Raw genomic sequence first — 19,635 nt, 5'->3', positions numbered from 1 at the left:
ATACAACCATACAGAAAACGCTATGACAATTAAATACCCATAAAATAGCTGTAGAAAAAGTAGAAAGTTCATTTTATACTTAAACTTTACGAGCAATTTGGAGTATTTAATCCATTTTATAACTTAGAAAATATTTGAAATTATTAAACAGTTAGATAAGAAGATCAGCTTACAAATTTTTATTAAGCGGTATGTCTATCTGAAATAGAGAAATATTAGTACCAAATTAGTAGTATAACTATGCTCATTTTCTTCCAAAAGCGACACCAGGATCGCAACATCCTTGGCTCTAAGCTCGTGCTTTTCTTTTTCTTTTTTATTACAAAATATCTGTCATCATTCTCTGCCTGAGGAATTAAAAACATTTGTCTTTGCAAGTACAGTTGACTTTAAGAAGTTATTGCTAGGAAAAACTGTCTTTCAAATAAGACACCAGAACCCAGAAAGAAAGATTTGGCACTTTTGAAGCCTTGTAACAGGGAAAAACTATGGCAGATGGCGTTCATTCTTCTGCTCTTACAGCTCTTTTCCAAAAAGGCTATGGAACTGCCTTCTCTGAAACTTGATAGGATACCGAATAATCCTTCTAAAAAAATGTGTTAAAGGTCAAACAAATACCATGAGTTTCAAATACAGTTAAGCCCATCTTGCGGCAGGGATATGAACTAGATAAACTTTTGAAAGCTCTTCATGCCTTACACCACAGAAATCAAAAGGTGATGTTCAATAGCCTGGCACATGCACTGGGTCAGACCAGATGCTCTTAATAGTCTCAGTTCTTATAATTAAAAAACCATTGTTTGAATGAAATTAGTATGGGGTACTAAAGAACTGCAACTAATGAACACGAAAGATGCAGTTTCAAGAATTAAGTCTATTTTAAGATAGTAAGAGACTTAACAGGACATTAAAAGAATTGTTAACAGGGTCAGAGTTACATTTAATACTTGGACCTAAAACCAACAAGATAAATAATAAAGATAGTTGGAATACTTCGATGCCTTCTTATTGTAATTGCAATAAAGTGACAATTCACTGATCCCAAAAAATTTCTATCTGCCTCCAGAAAGCTTTCTCATGAATTCTTTCTTGTTAAAATCAGAAAGACCAATCCACCCTGCAATAACAAACAACAGGGTAACTAGGGCATGCAACTAGAAACGCCAGTTTTTCCAAACTGAGAGTGTGTTCAAGGTGAAGTAAACTAGTTGCTGTTGTGCGCCTTTGTCTTCTTTGGAGGGAAGGGGCAAAAGGGAGTGGATGAACATGTTTGAAAAGATTTAGGTTTTGCCTCAATAGAAAATTAGAGCAAACGTTAAAATTTCAATGCTTCGCAGATCGACACTTATTTTCAAGCCAGCCTTCTCCAACTCCCAATCCAGAAAGAAAAGTGACTTAGCTACTGATCTAACACTTTGCTTAGAAACACTTAGATACACCACTGTCAGCCTATATGAGAATCAAAACCAGTGTTCCCCTTTCAGTGATGTTCTTAGCTACCTTAACAGACTGCTGCAGCAAAGCCGTATGGAGTCTGGAAATCACTGGGCTTCAGAAACTTTGATGAATTTCTTTAAGTGAGTATTTCCAAGCACTGTTCCTCGGTTTGTTACTTCTGTGCATCAACTACCAGAGAGTACTTCTGTTTATTTTGTATGTAAATTCTCAGCTAATTTGCAAATAATTTTGGCCAAGTATCGACACTATTACAACCTTTTCAGAATAAGATAGTTGAAAAATGGAAAAAGGTGGCTCTTGAAACCTACACTGAAATAATCCCAATTTTAAGCTTCTTCTAGATCAATGACTTGACAAGGATAACAAATTCTGCTCAATTATGTGTGAGTCTGGATATATTCACGGCATGGGTTACTACCACCTACTGACTCATTTGAGACCTCAGAATTTCCTTCCAGCATGAATTAGCTCTGTACCGGAGACTGAAGACATACTTACCATTTTGTAGGAGTGGAACATTTCTAACCAGCTGATTGGTCCCGTTTTTCTGCTATAAGCAATTTTAACATTATCAGGGTAGCTCTGCATACTCCCATGGCATGCTTTGATTTCTTGTTGCTGATCATTTTCATAGCAGGACACTTTACTCAAGTATTCTTCCAAACTTATTTTAGGTCGTACTTTAGTCCAACATATTTATGTGCAAAACACAATTTTAAATGGAGGCAAGCCAATAAAAGAAACAGCTTACTAGAATTTCAGTTGACTTTGTTAAAGGAAATTATTTTAAATTAATGTGGCTACTGAACTGTTGCCATACTTGACCTCAGAAAATATATTCCTTCTAATTTTTGCTGTGAACATTTATTTATTTAAGCTAAACTCCAGGTCTTGAATGTTGACCATAAAGAAGTCTCAGATTTCCTGCTACTATTTCATACTCTTTTTTGCTAAACAAGGGCAAACAACATATGTTTGCTGCATTAGCATTACACTGCCAAAACATCACTCTTAAATGAAATCATCTATGTATTTTTGGTAGAATCTTATTTAACAACTTCCACCCCTGACAGAAACAGAGTTAAAACAAGGCTGTTTTGTTTTCACTGAGCAACAGTTTGATCACTGGTTTACTAGATGGCGCTCAAAACATTTTTCCATATGCTCTTCTCAAAGAAAATCTGACTTAAATGTGGTTTACCTTCACCAGTGAATGAAGGCTTTTTTCACCAAACATATCCCAGAGGAAGGTCAGGTCTTCCTGGCTGTCCACATGTGGCTGCAGCTGGGCTGGCAATGCAGCCAGCAGCTCGTACAGACCTATAAAATGAAAATAAAACACAAAGTGTAATCTGGGGGTGATCTCATTAATTTCACTTAACAGTTCTGTGTAATTGGCTGCCTGGAGCATGTCTTTTTAACTGAATAGGGAGTCTAGAGTATCCAGCATAACATTAACTTGTAGAACCAAAAGGAACATTTTAAAAAAATTACTGAGAGGCAAGTATTAGCAGTGTACTTTTTACCTTGTCACAGTTGTCAAGCTTCTACATCCATATATATTTACACAAGGTTATGCAGAAAATTCATAAAGGTTTTGAAAAAAGGACAAAACCAGAAAAAAACATACATTCCTTTGCTTAATCGTTATTCCATTTCCCTTGATGTTAGCCAAAGAGTGAAATGAGTCATGAATAGGAAAAACTTCCTTAAAAGAACAGAAACTGGATAGGGTGGTCCATTAAAAAAAGGTTCGTGGTTTCTCTAAATATTTCTTGCTAATATATTGCTTAATATTTTTTTTATCCCGTGTTCAGTAGGAATCCACAGCAAGACAAAAGGAACGACTCTGTTTTGCAGGATTAAATCTTAAAAAATAAAACCAACACAGTTTTCCCAGGCACACACACACAGAAATATTTCAGTAACATTTTTAATTTGCAGGTATTTGAGATTCTCCATAGGGTTAAAGCAATTGCTGTTCCCGGTTATTTGTGGCACACCTCAGCAGCGGTCTCCAAAGGGCAGACAGTAGCGCACTGTTCCACGGTAGCATACAGCATAAAATATCCATCATGCACACAGGCCATCAAACTGCTGTCCAAGAAATGTAGCAACAGTGTTTGCTGCAGCCCTCTTTAGGGAGGTAACCTGGCATGAGTTGATATCAATTCATAGCACATGTTTAATTTTCCAGTGGGATTACTTGGGGTAAAAAGGACAAAATGCCTTTTTTTCCTGTCTGCTGTCTACAAAAACACCAATACTCTCTTGGGATCCAAGATACACGGTCCTGCTATTATTTTTAGTCTGAGTAAGTGCTGCTGTTCATCACAAGGACAGATTTACAAGATATTCTACTGGTAAAGAACATTGTTGTAAGTTACAGGTTACCTGTCGTTATTATGCCTATTATCTCCCTAAAACTTATGATTTAGAATACTTATTAGTAAACATAATTCCAAAACCTTTCCAGGCACTACACATCCCTTTCAAAATTACATACAGCACCCTTGGGATCCAACTATTTAACATTTCTGTCCTTTCACTGCCTTTCAGTAAAATATTCTGGGGAAAAAAAGTTCCTTCCAGATACATTCTTTTTGTGGTCCAAGCATTTTTGGTGGTTGACATTCATTTCTCTTAGCATCTTTCTCTTATTTAAACCTGCTCTTGTTTATGCTTCTGAAATAACGCAACAAGAGAATACAACTCAAACCACTACAATTTTGCATGGGCAAAAAAAGAATGCTGAGCCTTGCCTAGCAAGACACAGTCAGTGATTGAGCCGACACACAGAGAACAGTGGTTTGAATGAGACTCTCAACTCCGACTTTCCTGACTATTAGAACTTCAGCACTTAAAAAACCAGTTATGTTTACCAAGCAATATATGCTTCTAAACATTTTAATTTAGAAAATTAAAAAAAAATTTCTTTACACTCAGCCTTATATTTCTGCACATAGCCACTTTTGTTACTGCAAATACATTTACCTCAGAATAACCTGAAGGTTGTTAGAAAATTGAATAGAAAGTTCAGTGTAAGCTTACACTGTGGCATAACTGCTTAGGAACAATTCACATGTGCCATTCAGAAGAAAGAAAATATTAACTTCAGCCACTCCCTTCAAATAAGAAATGTATAACAGAGTAAGCTTTCTTTTCCTTGATCCATCAGATCTGCTCAAATTTCACATATAATCTACTATAAAACTATTCTGTCCTTGTAACTTGTTCCTCAAAGCTTTGATAATTAAATCCCCAGGAAAAATAAAATGAAAGTTCATGTTTCCTGATGGATTAACTATTACAGTAGTGACACAGGGTGAGACTGAATCTGCCTATAATGAGACTTAGGTTTTATGCACAGAACTCCCAGAGAAAAATGCCGCCTACCAGCCCTCCAAGACTGACACACCCTATGGGTGCTTACAGACATTAAGGTTTCCACATCCAGCTCAAAAGTGTCTGTGGGCTTTACTTATCCATATAGCCCTGGATTGCCCCTTCGAGGGAAACGTGTGTCCATGTCCCTAGTGCGCTCCTGATAGCTTCAACAGCAATGCACCCAATCTGTGCAACTCCCCTGGGGAAGTGGAGAAAATTAGACAGATTCTAACTGGTTTTCTCCAATGCCTTTTTTAAGAAAAACAGTATCTGGATCTTTTACACACACACACCCCTCCAACTAAAACGTCGCATTTTATTTGTGTCTCAGTTACACGAAGTGTGTTGTTCTTATTCATTGCAGTGTGAAGAAACAGTGAAAAGTGTGGCTGGCATATGACTTTACTAGCAAATGGGATTTAAAAGAAAGTGCTTTTGTGATAGGGAAAGGGACAAAATAATTTGTGAAGTTACTGTAAACTGGCAACAAAGTTGAAACCACTACACTGGCAACTACATATTGGCCTAATTTAAATTACCAGATCTGATAGCTTGTCATATCCACCTTTCCAACGTCCATCTTTCTTTGGGCAGTAGCTCAAATCTCTGCAGCCCTCTAAGGTATCACAGATATCACATGTACAGAGATGCTGCCACACAGCAAGAGAAGCCATCTGAGTTGAACAGCAGAGACTGCTCCAGCCCAGCCTCGAACCTCCTGCAAAACTAACTAGTATCTCAGGTGGTTCTGTAAGCCAGAGCCAAAGGCCCCTGAAATCAACGCAAGTTTCTCACTGGTTTTAGTTCTGTCAGGCTGTTGAAACTAGATTTTTGTTTTAATCTTTTCAGTTGCAATTCTGAAGACTGAAGTGATGCTACGCTGAACACTTTCAATCACTTCTAAAAAACAGAAATTGACTTTTAAAAAGGCCATAGGTATACCCCCTATATTCAGATGAACTGTTTTGTAAATTAAAAACGCATGTTCACCACATAAGCCACGGAATGAGATATATCAGAGCTGAATACTACTGTTGTAAGCACATGGCTGACAAGCCTCAGTTGTGCTCTTGGTCTCAATTTGATATTTCTCATAAAGTCCCACCTCCTTGAGGCATATGACGTGCATAGACCTCCTATTAAAAAAAGTACTTTCACACATTTTTTCAAATATGTCCACAATTTAAATAAACACACAAAAAAGCTTTTAAAAAGTGTCTAGAAGTGGTGTTTAAAAAAAAAAAAAAAAAAGATGAAAAGCCAAAACCAAAATCCTGTTTTTTTAATGCCTGATATTGGCAACACTGTAAAGACGTTGAAAAAAAAAAAAAAAACAATTTGCTTTTTTTATACACTGTTGCTATTCTATTCAGGTTCTTGTAATTTTTTCAGCCTAGTTTGCCTAAATTTAACCAGCTTTCACATTTAAAAGGAATCATATGACCACTGGGATTTTCTAGTATCAAAATACTTCAGGTGTCAAAATCCAGTAAACATGACTTACACAAGAAAAACACATTTACTTTAATTTTAAAAAGCAGATCATTTATTCAAAGGTCCCAGAAAACCTGAGCATGCATAAAAAAAAAAATTAACAATGAGCTTAAACAGGGAGATGTAAGACTATTTTGCAGTTATAAGAGGTCAAGTGAGTCCGGTCGGTCCTACAAATCAACAACAGATCACAATGTCATCATCTCTGGACTCTCCCAAATCATTGAAACAGAGGAGGAAAAAGGGCCTTTCTAGATTAAACACGATCACATAATCCAGTGGCAGTAATTGGAGTCAACCTTAGATATTGGTATGCAGCTATATATGAAATATATTCACATTATATAAATTAGGTACAGTATTTAATACTGTTTGTCAAGTAAGGAAAAGCCTGTAGCATGGGAATATTAATAAAAGGAGACAAGCACTGCACATAATACTACTATAAAACTCTTGTAAGAGTGGAAAGGGGAGGGGGGTGTTTGAAGGTGAATATATAGTCTATTAAATCTAACTACCTGATTCAAGAATAAAAAAAAAATTGAAAGTAATAAATTAATACTGGACATACAATACACTTTTAATGAAATTTAGTTCAGCCACGAAAAGATACTCAGGGAATTAAAAACCAATGACTAGATAATCTTGCCTAGAGAAACAGTCCATATAAACTATATGCACGTAGATAATCTAAATACACATACATAACCTAAAACTAAAATTTACAACAGCTTGTCATGACAGAGAAACTACTCTGAAGGTTTCGGACTAGTGGCAAGAGCAAGTAAGATAAAATGGCTGCAGAATAAGGCTTGTAGCATTCTGCCAGCTTGGACTAAGGAAATAATTTCAAGGGAAAATCCAGCTATGTTTGAAAACTCAGCACCATCCCTGCTTAAAAAGGTAATGTTTTTTTTTTTTGTTTTGTTTTTTTTTTTAACACACTTAAACAATTCCTGTCTTCAGCATACCTTCACCTTTTCCTAAACTTAATTAATACAATTTAGTTTTATTCAATCTGAAGAACAGAGTGTATAATAATAATGGCAATTCCAATTTTAAAATCTGTATGCTAAATTTGCACATGCAATAATATTTAAGACTAAGCAGCAATGGAAAGCTTTTAAATCAGAAACAACGGGACATAAAGGATTTTTCCAGTTCTAGAAAATTGCTTCCTTCATAGTGTTATATTCTATAGAAGACTGCTTGTTCCTAGGAGGAGAATAAATGGCCAAGCAACCGATGAAAGTGTTCCCGTACTGAACCACTCGCACTGCAGATTCCAGATGCTCTACATTCTTGACATCAGAATGGAAAAATTTACTGTTAGTCTAGAGAAATTTAATATCACCATTCTTGTCATATCCTTCATAGCTTCATTATTAGGACAAGTCTGTGGAAGCTATAAACTAGTGCTAAATGATAAAAAAATATGGTCTCTGCGTTCCATCACTCTTGCATATTACAAGAAAACACCAACTTTGTTTTGGTTAGCGTAAAGAAAGAAATAGAGACAAATGGATGTGCATTTGCTTTCATATGTTAATTAATTTCCTGAATTAGCATTCTGAACAATCATGCCAGACTTCGAATCAAAAATTTTTACAGTAACTGAGGGATAATAAACACTAAAGAACATATATCTAAGCCCAGAACAACACTGTAAAATTTTATTGTATTAATAAAATGGGACACACCAACCTTTAAATTTTCCACTTTGTCAAAGGTAAAATAATCAGCACCATTTGCTGCCATTTATAACAAGCTGACATTTTTTCACATTTGAACTGCACTTTACAGTTCTATAAAGGCTCAGACGACACTTGCCTTACACAAGAGCAAACAGCATTGCAGTAGAAACACTCATTCTGACATCCTTGCTGCTGCATAATAAAATCAGTCACTAACACCAAATATTGAAAATTATTTCCTTCTGAAGTTTGAGATCAGTATTTATGCACAGGTTCAAATAAAAACATATGCAGTACACATCTGCATTAGGACAGACACACCACACCGTCCTATCAGACTCCAGTTGTAAAAAGACCACTATGTGCTCAATTTTATGTGCTACAAATAGTTCTTTTTTATGTTCTCTTAAGTAATTCCACTGAATATACGGGCTTCCTGACACTGCAAAAAGTTAAAGACTCACAATTTTTCTCTGCAGAACCAGAGTGATTAACTCATTCCAGCATGTACCTTTTTTTAAATTTCGCAGTTTAGCATTTAAAAAAAGATTAATCTAATTTTCAAAGGTACAGGATGCCAAGTAACCAGATAATCATGACATGCAAGTGATCAGCATCTTTGGGAAAAAAAAAAAAAAAATCTGTTTTGATTTATTTGTTAATTCACAAAAGAAGTAAAATGCTGAAATCCTTACAGATGGAACAGCAATTGAAATGTCAATGTTCTATTTTTTTTCCTAATGAAAACAAGAATTTTGCTGTAAGTGTACTCAAAGAACAAGACTACATACTCACTAAGGGCAATACAGTCTTTTAACTTAAAAGTTGTACCTAATTTTTATTCCTCCAAGCTACAGTAATTTGTTAACCCACCTTAAAACAACGTTATGACAGAAAATGTAGAAAGCGAGCAATCATTTAAGCCCACCACTTTTAATAATATTATTTCCTTCAAAATGGAAAAGTCTTCAGTTTTGGAACTTGGCTCCCAGAGCTAAAGAATCCGCGGTTGTTTGAAACAGTTATTGGTCTTTTAGGATTTGTCTCAACATGTGTATTTCAGATTTAGCATACTACATACCATTACGTTCTGATGCAAGTTAAAATAGTTGATCCCTATTTGCATTCATACAGGACAAGACTGTTGCTGCAGAGTTCTTGCTCGTATGGCTCATGAATGCTGCTTCAAAATCAAAACCCCTCAAAACATACTTACTAGACACTGTGTCAACAAGGATACTTTTAAAGTTCATAAAATGTACTTTCTTGAGTATTCAAAAGCTCTCCTATTATCTGCAAAAATAACACGTACTTACCTAAGTATTCAAAAGCTCTCCTATTATCTGCAAGAATAACATATACATAAAAATGATTTAAAGTGACCTATCAAGCACAAATCCATAAGCAGCTTGTGGAAAGCCCATACAAAGATCTAATGGTCGTTTGGTTTTTTTTTGAAAATTCTTGGCTCCTCCAACAAAGCCTCTATACTACAACACCTTGAATAACCTTGACTAATTGACTGGTCCTTTGTATAGGCATCAGCTTGGTGAGTCTATTTCTATCTAGATCTTCATCAACACTAGAGGAGCCAATAGCAATGACCTGGCAGGCAGGCAGGAAAGAACTCATTCCAGCACTAGGATGTCACTGGGCACACTCGCCATGTTTAACTTGTTAGTCACAGTTTGCAAGGTTAAGAGCCTTGGAACTGAGGAGGGGTAGCGAGGAATACTAAATGTGGCCAAGGAGGACATAATATTTCATTAAGAGACTGAATAAAGACTTCTAACAACAGAAGCCAAGACTATTTTCAACTCAGTTATGCCTAAAACTACTGGAAACGTCAGTTGATTACCATGTATCTCAACCTTTCTTACTACGTCTTGAGAGTATAAGAAAAAGTCCTACAATCCTAGGCAGTACTGATGCCCAAAAACATGCATATTCTTTCAGTACTGTGTCTCACTGTATGACTGAGTTTCAAGTTTAACACTCAAGTTATGCCATTACATCAGTCAGTCATATATGCATACAGACACATTCACTTGATATACAAGTCTATAGAGTTATATAGGAATATACAAAAGTTTCAAGAGTCAGGTACATCATCATCTTATCTTGAAAACAAGTTTAGAAAATTAAACTGTCTGATATTATTAAACCATTTCATAGTTTATCCCTAAGATTAATATGCTGCACTTAGGTGGTTTTTGTTTGTTTGTTTGTTAAACCAATGTGTTATTTTGAAAACAAAATCATATTTGAACTGCTGTCTTCCACAGCAGGCAATGAACTGCAGGCAGGGAAGCTTCTCACTGCGTCTTAGTAGTACTAAATTTCCCTCAGATTAACAGCTTTAGTTTTATTAAATCAGCCAATACTTGACCTGATGTTGGGCTAAGAAGCCACAGAACCTTTCATCTCACAATAAATGCACACAATACATACACTCTGCTGGCTAACCTGGGTGCTGGCGCAGCTACACTTGTGCCATAGAGCACAGTAGTCCACTCTCGGCAAAGGACATCTGGCATCACTAGGAACTGTCAACCATTCCTGTAATTACCGCTTTTGGTTCAACAAATGTAGCTATACACTTAAGCCTCTGGTTAGAAACAACATAGGCTGCTGCACTTTCAAATTTACCACAAAACTACACGTTGCTCACCAAAAAAAAAAAGAAAAAAATTGAGTAAAAATTGTTGCAGCTGCCAGACCATTTGAATTTAAGTTTGTGTCCAAGAACTGTAACAGTTTTAAAGAGTTTAACATCAGTAAATATAATTGCACACATTTTCTGATTCCACACTGCTGAATCAGCCTAGCATAATATAAAATATTAACCCAAACAGAACAGTTTAGAGAAATTTCATTCTACTTTGAACAAGTTTTCCAACAGTCACCCTAAGTATGTCGATACCAAAAATAAATACCCTTTCCAACACCAGCAAGTTATATTTTTAAAAATTAAATCTGATAGCAATTAAAGGTAGCCATACGTCTCATACTTTCCCAAATCTTTCATATTAACATTAGCCTACAAGACATTTAATGCCTCTGGCAGCTGGAGATGGGGAGAATTCAAGAATGCACTGTAAAATATTGGCTCTATTTATTAATTCAGTATAAATTTTGCTAGTGTATCAGTTTTCATGAAAATCTAGCCATATCTGTGAATTTCAGTGCGGTGAAAAAATTGAAGTAGCCTTGAAATCATGATGCAGGCAAAGGCATTTTGATACTCCACTTACTGTGGCACATCTTTGCCCAAGTGGTAAGGGACAGTGGGAAGCAGGTGAGTGGAGGCTTTCCCTCTGCTCCGTTTCCACTGTGGCACATCCGCGGGGAAGCAGAGGCAGCTTGGAGCAGCATTCAGTCGCCCGGCAAGCCTTCACCCTGGCAGCCTCCAACGGAAGAGCTACTCCCAGAAATCTTTCCTTCGTTGTTCTCCTAAATTCCCCTTCTCTTCATCTCATAACAACGAATCCAGATCTTTGGCCACCATTTTATGTTATTACATTTTTTTAAACAGTCTGTAAAAAAAGAACTCCCTGATTTCTGTCTCCCTCCTTGTCCTGAAAACTGATTTAGAAGGCTAAAATCTTTAGCCACTTCAGCTTAATTTGTCCTGCTCTACAAATGTTTGTGATGTCCCCCTCGCAGCTCAGCCAACTGCTCAGCTTTTTCTTCGTGTTACCATTTCTTTTTTTCCTCTCCACCTTTTTATCCTTTTCATTATCAATCATTCTTAGAAGAGATTATGTTAAAACTGGCAAGTTGATTAAAATGCATCAGTATTAAATAAAGGGAATACATCTATATGAAAACAGTTAAAGCAAGGATAGCATCTTTCGGTGTTCAGATGACTGCAAATCATCTTTGAACTTCGCATTGATTGCAGTGGTCTCATTTCACTGGGAGATAATCCATATGGACTATGGAACTACCATATCAACATAATATTCTAGCAAAATATTTCTACCAGTATTCAATATATGCACATCAACAGCATGCAGCTTCAGAGATCAAGATAATTTTTAAAGAATCACAGAATACACTACTAAAAATGTTGTCTGGAAAAATACCCAACATTTAGAACAAATTTCATATCTTTATTTTGTGTGATACAAAACAGAAAAGAAAACACCAAAACAAGGACTATTTTAAAGGCCACATGAACTTACAATTTGGTTAGTAACAAATGTGTTGGGTTTTTTTTTTATTTAAAAAACTAACATGTATTCAGTTTTACAGGCTTGTAATACTGAACAAACTCCACTATCTGGCACAGCATTAGCTCCTATACGTATTCAAGAAAAAACTAATATAAGCCCCGTGCATTTTTTTCTTTCTATAATTTACAATATGCAAATTCATGAACTGCTTCTGCCTTTCATTATAGTTAAGCAATCTCACACAGTTTTACTTGGTGGCCAAACTTGTCTCATAAATATGATTTTCCTGCTGACAATACATGAATCAAAAACACAAAGTCTGCTTTGCACATTTGTGCACTAGTTTTTAAGGACAAACAGAAAAGCATTTTCAAACTCGTCAGCTGAGCAAGCTTGATACAGGGCTGAAAGGAAAGAAATCTGTACCAATTTTATGATGTTTTTCACACTAAAACAACACTTAAAGCATAATGATGTCATCTTGGCTCTACCAAAGTCAGCAACGAAGCTGCCATCAACTACTGTGAAGCCAGCTCTGGAAACTTAAATCTTCCTAAATATATTAGATAAGTGAATGCCAGATCTTGCAGACTTGCTTTACCTGCAAAAGTGCAAGTCTTGCTCAGTCTTCAAACTCTATTTGATGGGCTTGCACACAGAGTTCAAGCAGACCTTTGCAACACAGAAAATATTTAAAGCTTCGGATGCAGCCTCAGGCAGGAGCTCAGCCTTCCGTTCAAGATAGTCGCTTTAAGATAACTTTGACCTGACACTGACAGGACTATAAACCTTAAGGGAGGAGCACGATCATGCACGTGTTATAAACAACAAATAATTTTGATTATTATTATATAAAAATAGAGCTTCTAAATGGCTAAGGGAGAGTGGAAAAGAAAGACACGTGTACACATAAGCCTTTCTCTGTCTTAAAGTTAAGAAGCCAGATCAGACTGGTAAGGTACAAAATTAATTTCAAAGTCATTTGATGAATCTAAATTAATTAAAACAAATGTTTTAAACAAAAGACTGAAAATATTGTAGCCATGCTTTTAATTTATCACAGTTTAAAGTCTGGTAAATGCCTCTCAAAACAGATTTAAAAGGCATGGTCTGTGTTCAGAACATACAGGTTAAAACGTGGTGTAAGTATATGAAGAAAGCAGCTGCAAGGACATGGTGACATCCCTAATAAAAAGTCTGTTGACAAAGTAAAAGCAATGTAAAATTAATACAAGAAGGTCAACCTTCAGGCTGATCAAATATGGCACATCATGAACACTATCCTGCGTTTGACAGTGGTCTGATGCCTAAGACTATATAGAAAAAAAAAATCGTCAATGATTCCATACTAGTGTCCGAGTTTCCAGTAGTTCATGACTTGGCAACTTTCTGATATTCACAGATGATACGTTTCTATTTACTAGTCCTCAATGAATTCTTTCACTCATTTTTAAATCCAGGTTTATTTTCACTTCACCAGGATACAACAGCAACAAAAATAAGATAGGTCAGGGTTTTGTTTGAATGCACTAATAAAACGGTCTCAGCAGACAGACTAAATGAAGTGGCATCTCTACCCTAGAAGTGCATTTTTGTTATGTCCCCAGTAAGTGACTTGCTAACTCTACAGCATCCCAGATAGTCTTCTCATGGACTACAGCAGTTTCAACTCATTACACGGGTTTATGCAGGCAAGGCAAGAGAAAAACTAGTCCACCCACCAAGGAACAACACAAGTAAGAAAATCCAAATTTTTTTTTGTGCTTCTCTTTTTTTTTTTTAATTTCAGACAGATGGTAATAACAGAAAAGCGGGGCTCTGACTAGAAACCATCTGTATTATAACCAGGACAGAAAGCACAGTTCGATGTAATTATTCAAAAAATACTTAAATACCTATCATCCCTATTAGGAAATACCATAAAGAAACTGGAAGAAAATAATTCTCTTTTCCTTCCAAATGTCAATTTTTATTTAAAGAAACAATTTACAACTTGCAGCAGAAAACAAGTTGGATTTTAAAAGCAGTATCATTTAACAGTCAGACATTAATGGTGCATATCACATTTTAATATAGATTGCCTGGGAGAATAGAGATAACTGAGCATTACCACACACCATAATTATTAAAGGTGTATTTGGGTTAAATATTAAAGATGCATTTTTAATGCATCACATGCATTGAATAGAACAATAAAACATGTTTCTAGAGACGTTTTAACATACACAATTTAAGAATTACAATTTTTTCCCCACTTTTTGGAGACCTTTTCTTTCTCTATTCAGGGAATGTCCATGACTATTATTTTTGGACATGTTACCATTCCTTAAACAATAAAACAAGCAAAGTTGTCAGCATCAGGCACCAGTCATCACATATCCCCCTGCTGTTCATCTCAACATGTTGTTGAGCCTTCTGAAACGTCAGAAAGCATTTGGCCAAGTAATAATAAGAAAAAAATTAAGGCACATTTTGGAAGGACACAAAAGGTTGCGTGATGAAGAAAGCAAAGATCCAGAATGGAAAATCAGCTCAGAGGAGACCCTGATAAGTCTTCCAAAATTCACCTTTAGCACGCTGAGCAGCTTCAACTGCACTTATTTCCATGGGGGAAGGAGGAAAAGAGACAGGTGTGTAGAGGTAGGGTTTGGCAAGCTAATAGTCAAATCCCTTAAGCACAGGAATAGGGAGACAAAGCAAATAAAAACAAACACAACCCTCCCTCCCCATGGTAATGAATAAATAAATAAGTAAACACACACCCCCAACTCTAAAGATTAATATTTTAATCTAAGAGAAATTTTGCACAGACCTGAGGTGTGGAAAAAAAAAAAAAATCACTGCACTGTTCAGTCTGTTTAAAATAAGAATCAAATGCAGCTTCTTACATACGTATTTTTTTGTTTCCTGACTTGAAATCTCACGCTTTGTTTTCAAAATACTGCTGTATAAATCTATGTGATCTAGAATAACAAGCATTGGGGTGGAAAGCAGGGATCTTCGTACTGTAACCTCAGCCAGATCACCTATTTACCAAACACCCTCAAGCAAAAATACTAACTAAAAAAGGGACAAAAATATTGTCAGACAAAGAGAATGCACGCACAACAGCAAGATGAGATTTAACCTTTGAATATAGCCTAATATTGCAACAAAGAAGGTGAAAACTATGGAAAGCTACATATCTGTACTCCCACTGCCTGCAGTCAGTGACAGGAACTGGACTCTGACATGGAAGGCAAGGGAAGGAAGAGAACTTCAGACAGTATTTTTCTTCTCCTAATTTGTTAAAGAAGTGTCAAAACTAAATAGTCTGTGTTCAGAAATAACTCCACTGATAAATGTAACTCACAGAGGGGATAGTCTAGACTGCTACAAATATTAAGGCATGTATGATATCATCTTTTTTTTTTCCCCTCCTACTTTTTCAAGTTAACATTGTAGGAACCATGCTTAGAGGCGAATCCAAGTTCTTCAGATCCATATATAATATCTGTTTGGAGTTGTTGTTTTCGGGGGGTTGGGGATGGAAAGGAAGATGATGATGGTGGGACTTTTAAAAATTAATTTATTTTACCTGTTGTGTTTCATGTATCTAAATTAACTTCAGGGAGAAAAGGTTATGTTTAAAGTGTTAAATTAAGCATCTGTTGAGACCATAATTAATTATCTTATTTGATGATTTCTTGAAATAGAGACCGTAGACTTAACAAATAAGATCTGGAGGAAGCATGCAGTCCTCCCTGGCTTGCATACCTGTGTCACTTCCAGATCCAGCTGATAACGCTGGCATGATTTAGTCTGCAGAGTATCACGCAGGACCGTCAGACTAGCACTCTGCAGCCAGAAGGCAGAAGTTAATTTCAGAGTAACTGCTTGCAGCCAAGTTGTCTACGAAGATTTATGCTATCTCCCGGTTTCTCCTAGAAAGAACAGAAACAGAATTTTACAATTAAGAATATTGTTAAACTGTAAATTACTGCAGCTAACCAAATCCAGTCATTATCACAAAACAAGTTTTTGATTTAAGACTCTCAAAACAAAGTGCTTTGCATTTATTTATGACTGTTAAGATATTTTTTTGCCCGGGTGAAACAAGTTTTGTTTTCTTCAGTCTAGCCTATAATCCCATTCTGCTGTAAAAATAATTTAACACATTTCTCTCATGTAAATTATACTCTTTAACTCCAGCACATTGGGTATTTTGGAAATAAAGTCTAGGGCTACTTTATTAAAACAATGAATAATTTAAGTCACTCAAATTTTGCTACTACTTATCACAGAAAAAAAAAATAATTGCTTACTCACATGGTAATTTATTGAATGTTTCTACTTAACCTCCTTTTATTTGTTTTCAGTTCATTTAAGATCTGACATGCAACTTTTATTTGTAATCTGGAAATATAATCTGAATTTTAACTAAAGTTGTAAAAAGCAGGACTGGGCAAACACTTCTCTAAGGTAAATAGCAGTTTGATTTGTGAAGTTGATGGAGCTATTATCATGCAGACGACGTTAAGGAATCTTTCTGTAATTCATTACTACAAAGTCAGTATTTTTTTAAGACACATTTTTTAATTATTGCACAGGCCTACTGATACTCAGTTTTGTGTCTTTCTTTTAAAAAGTCATTGAAGAAAATTGAGAGCAAATATAACAAAAGTAAAAACCAATTTCAAGTATAAGTGAATATATTTAAATTCAAGTACGTTAAAATATGAAACTGGAACACAAACTTGTGAAAAGAAATTCAGAGTTAAGACTGGAAATGTTTACTAATAGCAGGGACGGGGTCTGATGTGTTTGCAGGCAGAAGAAAGGAAGAGGGAGAAGTAGAAGCTAACAGAAAACGGGTTTTCTCCAGATTTCCTTGAACAAAGCAAGCAGCATAGTTCTGCTTTAGCATAAAAAAATAAACAAATAGAAGAACATTTTGCTGCTGCTGCCAGTTTGGTTTTTGTTGTTTTGTATTTTTTTTAAACACATTCATATTAATCAGAATGACTTTTGAAGTCATCTTGGCTCTGAAAGTGCATTTTTTGGACACATTTGTACTTGGCAACAGTCTTGTGGAAGAGTAACATACAGGTGCTGTAAACACTGTATGCTGTTCAAAATTTTGTTTTTCACCAAAGAAATCCCCACTTTGCTAAAAGTACTGCAACATATTAAGGGCCACCCACAAGATTTTGTTTAGTAAGTTTTAAATCAATTAGATATAAGCTAGTTGTTAACTCGTCCCTAGGCACAAGCCTATAGTTTAAACAGTTTGGCATCTTTAAGTTCTTTTTTTTTTCTCCCCGAAGTGTTTACCCGAAGAAAGATTTTGCATGTCAGCTTTCAAACTCCAGTGAACCTGCTTTTTTTTTTTTTTTTTTTTTTTTTTAAGGCAGCAAATACAGCAGAAGTTACAGCCCTGGATAACTTCTATGATGAAAAGGATCAAGTAGAACTTAAAGACCTATCTATTAAGATTGTTTTATTAGGGTTTTGAGGTTTTCTTAGTTATAAAAGTTTGTGGTGAAGAAAAAAAAGTGAGTTTTCACTAAAAAAGCATCAACTTCCAGAAAAATAATTTGACATTCATCAAATCAGCACAAAATCCATTAACTTAAAATTTAAAAGACATAGGAAAGTTAATTATTTCAGACTGAAAGCTCATCTTATGATGACAAAGTTGTAAAACATCGATATGCAAAGCTAGCCAGGGTGCAGTTTAAAAGAAAAAAAAAAAAAAGAGAAAAAATAGAAACATCGTGGCCAAGGACACGCTGTACCAATTAAGAAGGAACATATTCACTTTGCATTAATTCTGCTTGTTTTCTTTTTAACACATAAGCGCCATAAAGAAGAAGTCATGTTCTAAGCTCACTTACAGTCCCTAGTGTGAGCACACGACTACAGCCGTACGAAGGATGGAGGCATTTTTAGTTTTCAGGCATGTAAGAAACTGGTTAAAATAAAATGATTTACTATTAATAGGGCATCTTAGATTTATATGCAGCTTAAAGTACTTTTGTTTATTAAAAAAAAAACCAACCCAAACAGGCAAGGCATTCTCATTAAAGGTGCATTATTATTAAATAGAAATTCAGGTCCCTTAAAAAGTTCACTGCGAAATGTGGAATGTCTTGTTGATCTACGTACATGTCATGTATTTAAACTCGATGGTTTCTTTATTTTTCTTTATTTCACGGTAAATCATTCAATATTAAAAAAATTCAAGCTCATTATTATTTAAGAAACTTATATACGGCACAAAGTTATTCCCACTAGATCCTAAATATATATTAATGAAAAATAAATGACCTGATGAAATCCTTACCAGTAAAATGCTTAATATTTTGCTGGAATAGAACAGGGATTTATTTTTTTTTTTCTAACTTGCAAATTAAGCTACATTTTTGCAGTGATGATGTTATTTTCTTTGGCTCGCTCTATTTAAAATGCTTTGGAAGTTTTTGCCGGAGCCCAGCCATAGGCATTGCTGACTGCTGTATGGAATCGATTTGCTGCAACACAGAAATACCAGCTGTTACAGTATGTCCTGAGAGGGATTACCGAATATTCTTAAATTGAAGTTCAATCCATCTTTCCATAAAAATTAGAAGCCAACGCCAGGAACGTAACAGCAGTATCAAGTGCACCTGAGGCATTTACAATACCCAGCAGGACTGTTACAACCAGCCTCTAAAAAGGGCTTATTTTTGAAATTTCATTATTCCACTCGTACCTTGCTTCTATATATCACACCGTATCGGGTTCTGCTGGCACCCGCCGTGTGGAAACAGCGAGAGCCGCGCAGGCCCCTCACACGCCGGGCACTTTCCACCGGCCCCGCGGCCGTGCGCGGCGCCTGACACCTAGCGGCGGCGGGGGGCGCCGGGCCGGGCCCGGCCGCGCCTCACCGGGACCCGGCCCGGCCGCGCCTCACCGGGACCCGGCCCGGCCGCGCCTCACCGGGACCCGGCCCGGCCGCGCCTCACCGGGACCCGGCCCGGCCGCGCCTCACCGGGACCCGGCCCGGCCGCGCCTCACCGGGACCCGGCCCGGCCGCGCCTCACAGGACTGCCCAGCTGTGGAGAGGAGCGCCTCGAAAGGTTCCAACGTCAACCATTTCTGCTTTTGATCACAACAATATAAAATGAAATAACTAACTAAAATTTAACAGTAAACTACGTTTTAGTTACTTCTGCCTGTATTTACTTGCATAATGAATGACGGTTCTATTTCTAGGGCTTTCTGCTTGAATTGGTATTAAATAAAACCCCAAACTAGATGTCTGTGAGAGGAAGAGCGAGGTTTCCCTGCCTTCCAAGGGCTCCCGCACGCTGCACAAGCACATCCACCACGCCAGACGCCGTTCTAGTTTGCTTCGCCGCCAGGCTTATTAAGGTGACAGAATTTACCGGGGTGCCAAACCC

At 36.5% G+C, this 19,635-nt stretch overlaps 1 protein-coding gene across 4 annotated transcripts in view; it reads right to left on the bottom strand.

Annotated features, from left to right (window-relative positions):
• MPP7 (MAGUK p55 scaffold protein 7) overlaps positions 1-19,635 on the bottom strand; it is a 155,170-nt gene that overhangs the window by 96,847 nt on the left and 38,688 nt on the right. For all 4 annotated transcript variants that reach the window (XM_063324580.1, XM_063324579.1, XM_063324582.1 and 1 more), the window contains 2 exons: positions 15,968-16,134; positions 2,660-2,778 (listed from right to left, as the gene is read on the bottom strand). In XM_063324580.1, coding sequence (XP_063180650.1) covers positions 2,660-2,778; positions 15,968-16,004 — 156 coding nt within the window. In that variant the 5' untranslated portion in view covers positions 16,005-16,134. The remainder of the gene's footprint in view (positions 1-2,659; positions 2,779-15,967; positions 16,135-19,635) is intronic.

This window comes from Chroicocephalus ridibundus, chromosome 2, assembly GCF_963924245.1.
Source record: "Chroicocephalus ridibundus chromosome 2, bChrRid1.1, whole genome shotgun sequence".
Lineage (NCBI taxonomy): Eukaryota > Metazoa > Chordata > Aves > Charadriiformes > Laridae > Chroicocephalus > Chroicocephalus ridibundus.
Note: the sequence above shows the minus strand (reverse complement) of the source record. Positions and strands in the feature narration are given on the sequence as shown.